Genomic DNA, 11,397 nt, shown 5'->3' on the forward strand with positions numbered 1-11,397 from the left:
AATAATAAGTGACCCAAAAATATCTGCTCTGTTTACAGCTCAGCCTGCAGGAGTGCCTGAAATCCTGAAGAAGTCACTACATACTTGTTCAGTGAGAGGTGGAGAAGAGGTCTTTATTATTGGCAAAAACTTTCTTAAAGACACCAAAGTCATATTTCAGGAGAATATTTCTGGTAAGAATTATTATTTTTTATAAAACGATTTTCTTCCATACATTATTGTCCTCCAGTAAACGTGACATCTTCTCTCTGTTCCAGACGAGAAATCCTGGAAGGCAGAGGCTGAAATCGACATGGAGTTGTTTCACCAGGTAAAATGCGATTGCTCTTGTGTTATTTTTGTACTGAATGATTGATTCGAATGACTAATCAGCAGAGCAGATGGAAGCAGTCCTTTCAGATTTGTTTTGGGCTTTAGATGTAATCATCTTAAATGTGCTGCCCGTTCAAAGGTTTGAGTAGTCTCATTGTGCTCTGACCTAATTACACTCATTCTGAGAGGCTAAACTGATTGTGTTCAACAGTCCAGTTTAAACCTTTGCCCCTGATAAACAAAATGGTCCAAGTAGATAAGTTGATGAATCTATAGCTGATGGTAAATGCTCTAAACTCATTGGATGTTATTTTGTTTTTTGTTAAAGATACCGTTTTTTTCAAACATTCCCAGTGTTGTTTGGGTTCATTGTTTCTGACTGGGGTGTATCTGTGGTGTAACAAACATATTGAATGCATTTCCTAACTAAAAAACATTTCAGCACTGTTGAAGTTGGCTAATGGCCTTTCTTATGAGGAAATGCTACAATTGTATAAGCTTTGCTGCCACCTGTTGATATGAGAGAGTCATTAAACTGAGGGATGCAGGCATTCGGTCAATATGGCCATATTTGGTTGGCCCAATCACAAAGTGAGAATATTGTGATTATATGAACTACATGATGATAATAACTGATTTGCATTTTAAGAACCATCATGTAAAAAAGATGAGCAGGTTTCATGCAAAAACCTTAGATATTTCCCTTTTTAATAAATAATTAATTTACAAGACAAATCTCTACCTTAACTCAGTCATCACTGTGTAAATCTAATCTTCTCATTCTTTATCTCCACTCCAGTAAATGCTGTATAACATCCTGCAGAAATGTGTATTGCATCACCCCTATGCCCATGATTGTTAGGGAACAAGATGCAAACAAAGTGTTGACCTGCTCGTTCTCATATTGCTTTTCAATATATTGTCAACATGCTCTTATCAACCCTTTGAATCATGATGCTGTTAGATCAACTGTTTTCATAACTTTTTGCTGACTTTTCTTTAATGATGGCCCCTCTATAGAATCATCTGATAGTGAAGGTTCCTCCGTACCAAAACCAAGCCATCACCTCCCCTGCGTGTGTGGCAATCTATGTGGTGACGAATGCTGGGAGATCCCATGATGTTCAGCCGTTTACCTACACTCCAGATTCAGGTTCGTTTTCAATTTCAGTTGATTTACTAAACCAGACAACATTTTTCATCTGGCTTTTTTGATAGGCCACTGATGGGGAGACCATGTCTTATTATACTATAGCATGTGAACTTGTGATTACTATAACTATTTATATTAATTATTAACTATAATTGTTAGAATTACTGGGTGGCACCACAGCTAGCTCAGTCAGTTTCTTGAGAACACCACCACTTACAATTTCATAGGATCAGAACAAATAATATTAGCAATCATTAGCAATATATTTCAAGTGCACAAAACACAGCCCATTTCTAAACAGGAATCCAAAGTCATCCATCTTCAACATTCTTTGATTGTAAGGTCTGCAAAAAACGCTACTCATACTAAACTTTGAAAGATGTGCTCATCAAAGTAACCAAATTATTATTTGGAACTGGTTGTTGTGGTTGTGTGGGCTCAAAGAGATAAAACTCTGTTTTTGTTTTTCCTTGTAGCAATAAATGATGTTGCCGTGAAGAAAGAGGCGCCTTCTCCAGTGAATACTTGTTCATTTGATGAAGGTTTTTATTCCTTTGTTAATTTTTTCACAACCTTGATCGTAGCCTTCTATTTGAATGTGTTTCTGAGATACTCACACTGTTCTGCCATTTATTCTGAATGGCTGAACGAAAAGCACAAGAAAACATTTTGAAATGATTTCTTGATCTTGCTCCTACAGTTGTAGATGGCGCCTTGATGCCTTCAATGTTGCCTTTAGTGAAGCGAGAAGATGTCACTCCGATGGAGGTCACCAGCAACCTCCAATCTTCTGGTGTATTTAAGGTATTATATTCATCTGACACTTCATTAACTGCCTCATTAATACCTTCTACATCAACACATTCAAGTATTTGGATATTTCAGATTATATTAATGTTAAGTAAAGTAACATCTATTCGATACTTTATTCTTTAGTCTATAAAAGAAGTGTAATTTCATGTTACAGATACATATTTTGTGAACATATGTCATGAACATCTTTGAGTGATTTTTAGATATGAAAAACACAATAAAACTAAAATAAAGCAATCTAAAAGCAAATTAAGCACACCTTTTATTATCTTTTATGTTGTGTTTTCACAGACAGGCGACCTGTGTCCAGCCCAGCAGAACCCAGACATGACTGCAGGACATAAAAACAGAGCGTTCTCCAACAACCTGTCTCAGCCCGCAGGCGACCCTGACAAAGGCCAGGCTCCTGTCTTTCCCAACACAGAGCCCTTAAGCACGATCCAGAAGCAGGACATTGCACCCGCCAGCTCTTTCTCTGTGCCCGCCGACTCTCTGCTGCAGCAGGGATCCCAGCAGTTCCTCCTGGAGCCCAGAGAGGGCCTCGGGCAGGAGAGGCCCGGTAACGGCTCTGGATCTGTGGGGAGGCTGTGTGGAGAGCCTGCGCCTCAACAGCAGCAACTCCCAATGTTCCCTCCAGACGAAGTAGCCCAGCTGGAGGAGGCAGTGAGGCAACTGAAAGCCAAAGGGTTCTGTAACCTACCACTTCAGTCTGACAACTCAATGGCAAAACAGCAGCAACAACACATCCAGCAACAGATCCAAAAACAGCAAATTCAGCAGCAACAAATCCAGCAACAACAACTTCAACAGCATCAGCAGCAACAGCAGCAGAATCTACAACAGCAGCTGTTTCAGTCACAGATCCAGATGCAGTGCGGCATGTTTCAGGAGCCCCCCCAGGCCAAGAACGCAGAGCAGCAGGGCCCCTCACAAGGAGTGGTGACAAACCAGGGGACTCTCTTCCAGCAGGCCCAACAGCTGCAGCAGCAACAGCAGCAGCAAGCAGCTCTCTTTCAGCAGGCCAGTGACCTGCTCTCTATTCAGACCACCTTCCTCCAGCAGTCACCCTCACACCCTTCCCCACCCATGTTTCACAATCCTAGTTCTTTGGCAGAATCACAAGACCCTCAGGGGGGGTTGTTTCAGAAAGCCTCTCAAGAGCAGGTCCAGGCCGCTCTTTTTCAAAACACCATGACAGTTCTACAGTCTCCAGACCAGCAGCCCTCAACCCCGGGACTTTTCCTCCCTCAGACATCCCTGCCCTCTCAGCTTGCTACCAGTAGTGCTCAACAGCAGCAGCAGCAGCAACAACAACAACAACAACAACTGGCCTTCCTCACTGCTCTACAAACGCCTTCCCCTGAACCACAATCAGTCTTTCAGGTTCAGGCCCAGCTTTCCCCCATCCAACAGAGAAGCCCCATGGAGCAGCAGCAGCCCCCCCAGCCTCAGCCTCACACACAGCCAGCCCAGCAGGCCTCGCTGTTTCAGAACATCACACAGCATCCATCTTCAAACACACTGTCTCCAGGTCAGCAGCAGCAGCAGGCTGGCCTACTGTTCTGCAACAGCCCTCTGTCTTCTCCAGATCAGGCCTCCAGCCTCCTGTTCGGCGGCCAGGGCCAAATGCCCCCGCTGACTAGCAGCAGTCTCGTTTCCCAAGAGCCCCAAAACCCCTCAATGCTCTTTTCCCAAGCCAGCATGGTGGCAGTTAACCAGCAGGACCGCTCTGAGCCCATGGCCATGGGGAACCCCACAGATCGAAGGCAGCAAGTCATGTTTCAGGAGCAGCAGCCGATGCAGCTGGGCAGCAGTTCAAACAGCCGGCAGGAGCAGCCTGTGGGCCTCTTTATGCCTCAGTCCAACATGGGGTCTCTGCAGGGGGGGCTGGCCGCTCAGGAGCTCGCACAGTCAGCCATGTTCGCCTCGCAGAATGGCGTGGCTAACCTCCAGACGACCACCTCGTCGCCAGTTCAACAGCCCGGGACGCTGTTTCAGAGCGCTGTGGGCGGGAGCATCAATCAGCCCAGCCAGCCGCAGCAGCCTGGCCTCTTCCTGTTCGGGATTCAGAACGGTAAGGAATTTGTTACAAAGGTGAATACACTAACAAACTGAAGTACGTTTACACATTAAAGGTCACCTATTATGCAAAATCTACTTTTTAATCTCTTTTATACATAAACATGTGTCCCCTCTGTGTAAAGAGAACCTGAAAGTTTCAGGAAAAAAGATTGGCTCACTTTTTGTCCTGATCCATTTATATAAATACCTCTCCAAAAACGAGCTGATCAGATTTTGGCCACTTTATGATGTCATAACAATTTTTTGGCTTGTGTAACCATTAGCCAATAACCAACCAGGGTAACCCCCCCCCCCTTATCACCTGAATCTCCTCGTAGATTACCATTGTGTTCTTTTTAACCAAATATCTCTCAGAGGGGCGTGGGGAGTGGCTCCTTATTTTCATTTTAGTAACAGACAGAGAATCAGCACTTTTGAAACAGAGGGGTTTATGGGTAATGCTACAATGCATGATCTGTTTGGTATTTTGAGCCAAACACTTCAGAGACATGTTTTGTATATATCTGAGACCTGGAATATATTGATGAAAAACAGTATAATAGGGGACCTTTAAAGAAACTTTGAACAATAAACTTACATTACAAACATACAATATAAGTGTGAGGTTTGTACACTCATTGTGTTCCCTTCTTGCAGAATGTGGCCAGCTGATGAACACTCCTGGGAACACGCTGTCGGATCAGATCATCGCCATCAGCCAGTCGGGTCAGAACCAGAGAGAGAGCGACGCACACATCCAGTCGCTGCTCTGCCAGTCTCTGTCTCAGAGCGGGCCGGTGCAGAACAGCATGAACTCCCCTCAGAACATGGAGAAGATCGACGACCTGCTGGTCAGCCTGCAGGAGTCGGGCAGCAACTTAACTCGTTCCTACTGACCTTCATACAGAATCTGTCTTTACTTTAATTTTGAAATTCTTGTAAAAATGTAGAGAAAATGGTTAAAATACTGTCTGTTGATAAGCACATGCAGTAAATGATTTGTGAATTGGCTCTGCATTATGAAGTTTAAGACAAACAGAACATTTTCTTAATTTATCTTATTACTAAATATCCTCTAACACATTATTCAGTTTACTGCCGGACGGAGGATTTATTAAGAGCAGTAAAGGTGCTGCTCGCCTTTCTGAGCCAGTCTCCCTCTCCCAAAAAATGTCCTCAAAATGAATTTCTAAAGTGGCATGGATGATATCTGTTAACTCATTATTAAGGACAAACTGGACATATGAACTGTGAATTTGGTTTGTAATTTCTTTGAAAAGTGAAGCTCTCTTGTTGACTTTATGATTGACTGTAACAGACTTGAGCAAAATTAGATAGACTTCAGGCAAGAACAGACAAATTGTCGTTATCGTTCCTTGTGAAGAGAAGCATTGAAGTGGTCTTGTTATCATTTATCTTATGAAGTTTTGAGTGTATCTGTAGATAGTTTGTCAGTGATTTTATCTGCTGAGTCTTTCTGTTCTCTAGGTGTTTTCTAAAGTGTTCTCCAAAGTGTTAAGTGGTACCATGAATAGTGTTCCCTTTGATACTAATTGTGTAGTGTTGTTACTTGGAAGCTAGAGTGTGCAGTAAAGCAGGAAGGTTTTGTATGTAGGGTTGAATAGATCAATTTTGTGAAAGGTACTCGCTGTATCTCATGGTTGGAAAAGTGTTCACCCAACAGGGCAGAAAGTGTATTGAGGGAAGGTTAGAGAAGGCAGATTATAAAGAGGTAATGGAAAAGTAGAAAAGTGAACTGTGTCACAAACACGTGTCTTTTATGTTGTTGCGGATTCATTTTAATGTTGTAGCAGCTATTGTGCCCCTGAATATATAAATATACTGTTTCTGATAATCCAAAAAGTGACTTTATTGATATGATTTAGAAAGAAACAGTGTGCAGTAGGAGTATAACTACAGTGATGGTGCGTTTTGTTGATATTTACAAGAGGCCTGGATAAACTAGATCTTGTCTTCTTGATGTCTGGTGCAATGTGTAGTTTAGCAAACAGCTGACGTTGAGGCGGTGCAGTAAAGGTTGGTCTTGAGTTTCTTTACTTGCTAGCAGTAACGTTAGTCTGACACTCCCATGTCTAACCAAAAGTCAAAGTAAACCTAATCTGTTGTTCCTCTTTTGAATGGGTGTGTGCCCTGGCAGGGGTGTTGGTTTAGATAAGAAGAGGTATTTTATCCCAGAAGTGTTTAATTTGTCCTGGTGTGCCAAACAGCCTTTACCAACAAAATATCTTTCTATATGAGCTACGTTACCATCTCTAGCCCAGTGTACAGATAGCACTTTGTGATATAGTAAGCAAACATGTTGAGGCTAACATTTAGTCTGCATTCATCAAACCAAACTGTGTCAGTTTGATACTTTTAACAACAGACTCTTCTTTTAATTCACAACAAAGAGAGGAATCTTTTAAGAAAAATAAAACAAATATTGGCTGATTTTTGTTTTTTACTTGTAAATTCAGCACTTTAGGATGCTGTCCTTTGTGACCACTTTACCCATCGAGTGTACAGTACAGTCCCACGAGAGGTGGTGTGGGTTATTTCAGCCGCCTCTTCCTCATTGTTTACAGTGGGGAACATACTTATTTGTTTAACTTGCTGTAACAACTTTCAACTACTCAATCCCAAAACCTAATGCATTATTTATTCATGAAAACAGAATTGGAAATCTGGACAAATGGGGAAAAAGTGGCTTTTTTCCCAATAATCTATTTCACGTGACAAACAACTCATATTCAAATACAACTACAGGAGAGAGATAGTAGGACGTAATATTGTTATTGTGTGATTTAGTGTCATTTTAATGGCCTCATTCTGCGTCAGGCACGCATTACTGGAATAGAATTCTTAAACCAGCTAGAAAAGAGCCTTTTTAAACAGTTTATAACAATGTGAGTGTTGAGGAGAAGCAACAGTTTGTTGGATACAGCTGTACATTGTACATCTCATCCAGGTTAAGGTATTAGCATGCAGTAACAGAGCCAATTTTACATGTTCTCTTGTAAATACAGTCGCCTGCCGTTAGCCAGCGGCCTCAGGACCAAAGTTTGGTTTTATGTCTCAAAAGCTTTTTCACTTAAGAAACACATGAACATACAGTAGAGCATCATTATCATCATTATAAGGCCTGATGTCCTGCTGCCACACTTTTCTTTCTGTTTGTGTGTTTGTTGTCTTTGTGTCATGATTAGTTTCACTGTATGCGTGAACAAGGGGCTGGTCTCTGATGATGACAGAATTAGTTCAGTTTTATGCTTGTTTTTATGTGTACAGTTTGTTAGAAACACATTAACACCGTTACATTTGATACACCTATGTGTCAGAAACAGCTGTTTTATGATGGATAATATGTCAAATTGACTAATGTGATTTGAGGGTTTTAGCGGTGTGAGGGTTTTTTAAAGGGACCCTACTCCTGAAGGAAACCTAACTTTGGAGAAAAGATCTATCTGCGATTGGCTTTCTTAAACTCGTGAAATAGAGGAGCTTACATTTCCAGTGTTGAGTATTTATGACTTGATTTGTTTTTGTTTTACAAAGTTCAGATCTTCTTTTTTTAAATATGTGTAGTACCCGTGCCTCTCTTCAGAGAATCATTTCTAATTTATTTGTGTGTTGTTCATTATATATTTTTCTTCCCTTAATCAGTTGTGTTCAGATATTTTATAACTGTATTAATGACAGCAATGTGATTTGCCCCCCCCCTCCACACACACCTTCTGATACTGTACCTGGCCCCTTTTGATGATGGTGGTAATGTCTTTAAAGAAGATTGTACAAAATAAATGTATATTCCTGTGCACAGTTACTCCTTTGACTTTTATAATTATATACACTTTATTGTACATATCATGTGCTTGTAATTGACTACAACACACTGGCCCTGTTGTTTTTTTTGACCAAATAGTGAAACTCAGTCAAAATCAGAGATTCTTCAAAACAGGACCAACAAATGTCAGTATTTTACTACAAATATGTGAATGTGATTATACAGCAAGGCTGCAAATGTTTCACTTTGATCCAAAATGTTCTTTTATACACATACTGTGGATGTAATTACTTTTTAGAAATTACAGTTTCCTCATTTGCGTATTTACATAAACTGGATTTCTCATATTTCCTTAAAATGCTACTAACTTTCTCTGTTTCAACTGGTTTATCTTAACATTACCCATTCATTTAATATCAACACACTTAATCTGCTATCACAGGTTGTCAAACTGTTTTGATTCAATGTAACTTTAGACACCGGAAGATATTGTACATGTGCCTTGAGGAGATGTTGTAGTTTCAACCAGATTGATGTTTTATCATTGTTGCCTGTTAATACCCCACTGGTTTCTCCAGATGATGATTAGTCCTCATTTACTAGAATGTTTTAAGCCATAAGACTTTAACTGTACTTTAATTGCTCCACAATAGTGACCAGATAAATGTGGTTATGTTTGATAAACTTGTCGTGCAATTTCTGTTTCTGTTCTGTATGCATCCAACTTGTTTGTACTGAAGTATCCATTGCATTTATGTTATACAACGTAGATGCAGATATTGTTTTCCCTGAAACTGCTATGCAGCTAATATACTGTAAATGTAGAACTGTTAGTTATTGAATATATATTTTTCTAAATAGCATCTCCTGTTTCAGCATAAAGGGGAAACCAAAGTAGATGTTCTTTCTATTATTTATGTTGCTTTTTGAAATATTTTCTGATGCCTTGAGCGCCGCCTGAAACTGTTATAAAGTCAGTTAAAATGCAAATGTCTCTTCTCAACAACCATCTCCGACTGAAACGAGGGTCACTAATTGTTTTTCATTCTTTATTGCCTTAATGCTTTTTGGTTTTTTTGTGGATCTAGGCTTACTGTTTACTTGTACTTGTACTTGTTCCTAATCTGTCTGATTTCTCTTTGGTCTCTGAGTGGATGTCATGGTGTTCTCAAAGTAAAAGTCAATTAACATTCAAATATACTTTTCCTGTCATTTAGTTAACAATGTGATTTGCAAATTGTGCGTACTTTCATGTAATTGGTCACTTATATGTTCAGAATCTGGTATTATTATTTACCAAAGTTCCCCACATACCTGTAAGATCTTTAAAGTCTCTTCACTCCCAACACAAGTGAACCACTCTTCTAGTAAACAGCTTATTTTTGGTCCTAGAAAAAGCAAAGGGGGGTGTTACGTTTTTACCTTTTTGTTTCTAACCATGTGAACAACTGTCAAATAATCACCCTTGGAAAACCAATATATTTTCTTTGTGCTTTTGTTGGAATGTTTTACTCTCTTGCAAATTAAGTTTCTGTTAACTTGCTGCTATCTATATTAAACATATATACTTTAAATGTTTTACCTTTGAGCTTCTTTTCATGTATTTTGGTCTAAGCAGTACAAATTGAGACACATGTGCTTCTAATTTTGTTTTTTCCCGTACCAAAGTGACCATCTTCAACTGAAGTTACTTTGCCCCGGTTAATGGCAGGTGGTATTTCTTTTTTTATACTGATATTGTTTTCACAGAAGTGCATACATTTATATGTCATATCTACACAGAGCAGACATTGTGTAAATGTAAAGACACAATGTAGTCACTTGATTACAGCTTTAATGGAGACTCTCTGCTCCTTGACCCTGGCTTCTTTTTCAGATGCCTTCTTGTCGGCTTTCATTTGTCTCTTCAGCTCACTGATATGAAAGAGGAATCAAAGATGAGACATAGGTTAGATATTATAGTTTAATGTCAATGATTAAACTAAAACTTAAATTGCCCGGATGCTCAAGTGCACACACACATATTAGATTTTCCACATAACCACGCATTTAACTCTATTCTGGTGTTTATATAAATTATTCTGGTGTTTATATAAATAACCAAAAACATAGAAGTCCATGGAGAGAAACACTCATGCAGAAAGGGAAAGGGGACCATGACAAAAGGTTGGTTGTTTTTCTCATTGGAATGGAAAAGCCACCAACCTCTTGTCACCTCTCCAACGGATCCCATACATGTGTGTATGGACTGCAGCTGTACATGGGGATGCACATTTTAACCACTGTCCCCTGACCGCAAAGGCCTGGCACAGCTGCTGCCCGGCTGCCCTGACCAGGCACAGCATACTGAGCTACCAGTCAGCGGACAGACCCGAGAAAATAGATATTTATTCAAAGCAGTGTAGCTCACAGCATGTACAGAAAAAGGCTGTTTGGCCCACCAGGACAAATTAAACACAACTGGGATAAAATACCTCTTCTTATCTACACCAACATTCCAGAGCACACACCCATTAAATAAGGCAACAATAGATAAGGTTTACTTTTACTTTTGGTTAGACATGGGAGTTTCAGACTAACGTTGCTGCTAGCAGTGCACTTGATTACAGCTTTAATGGAAACTCTTAAGGCACATCCTTAACATTATTTAAACATATGAAACAAACGTGCAGTTGAGGAATTCGCAGCAAATGTCCCTTACCTAAAGTCGTATCCCTTTGACTCTAATTCCTTATAGAGGCAATACAATATGCCTTCATAAAGGCTTCAGTTATTTAACATAAAACCTTTGAAAATCATTCTGCCATGTATCATATCCAATCACAGAGAATTATAGCCTTATAAATGTTGACTTTACAACGTTATTGTTGGGTGTAGAGAACTATTCCCAAATTCTCCATTGATTAAGGGTTGAAATAAATAACAGGACAAGATGTTGTTAGTCTTTGTGCAACATAAAAAAAAAATCCAAAACTTAACTTTGACTTTATTGAACTTAAACTGTAAACCAAGTTATGACAGTTTTTGGAGGAGAAAATAGGATTATTGTATTACTTATTTAAAATATAATAAAACGGTTATATCTAGCTTTGTGTTTATCAGATTTATTATAAGGTAATTATCCGGTAAACAATCTATAATGTTATAATGTTTGCCAATACATTTATTTAAACCACAATTCCCCATGAATAAAACGAAGACAGAGTCATTGTGAATAATAAAACTTCTCAAGTCTTACCATAGGTAGACCACAGGGCCAAAACAAAAACAAAGA

The 11,397-nt window shown here is 39.6% G+C and overlaps 1 protein-coding gene across 4 annotated transcripts in view; it reads left to right on the forward strand.

The window, feature by feature from the left end:
* The window catches only part of nfat5b (nuclear factor of activated T cells 5b), a 41,951-nt gene extending 35,164 nt beyond the window's left edge, over positions 1-6,787 (forward strand). For 2 of the 4 annotated variants that reach the window (XM_034196908.1, XM_034196909.1), the window contains exons 7-13: positions 39-173; positions 258-310; positions 1,333-1,465; positions 1,942-2,007; positions 2,166-2,269; positions 2,570-4,352; positions 4,997-5,265. In XM_034196908.1, coding sequence (XP_034052799.1) covers positions 39-173; positions 258-310; positions 1,333-1,465; positions 1,942-2,007; positions 2,166-2,269; positions 2,570-4,352; positions 4,997-5,235 — 2,513 coding nt within the window. In that variant the 3' untranslated portion in view covers positions 5,236-5,265. Of the gene's footprint in view, positions 1-38; positions 174-257; positions 311-1,332; positions 1,466-1,941; positions 2,008-2,165; positions 2,270-2,569; positions 4,373-4,996 lie in introns of all 4 variants that reach the window. The other 2 variants (XM_034196911.1, XM_034196907.1) reach the window with 2 other exon arrangements.
* The last annotated feature ends 4,610 nt before the right edge of the window (positions 6,788-11,397 follow it).

Source organism: Gymnodraco acuticeps, unplaced genomic scaffold, assembly GCF_902827175.1.
Source record: "Gymnodraco acuticeps unplaced genomic scaffold, fGymAcu1.1, whole genome shotgun sequence".
In the NCBI taxonomy this organism is placed as follows: Eukaryota; Metazoa; Chordata; class Actinopteri; order Perciformes; family Bathydraconidae; genus Gymnodraco; species Gymnodraco acuticeps.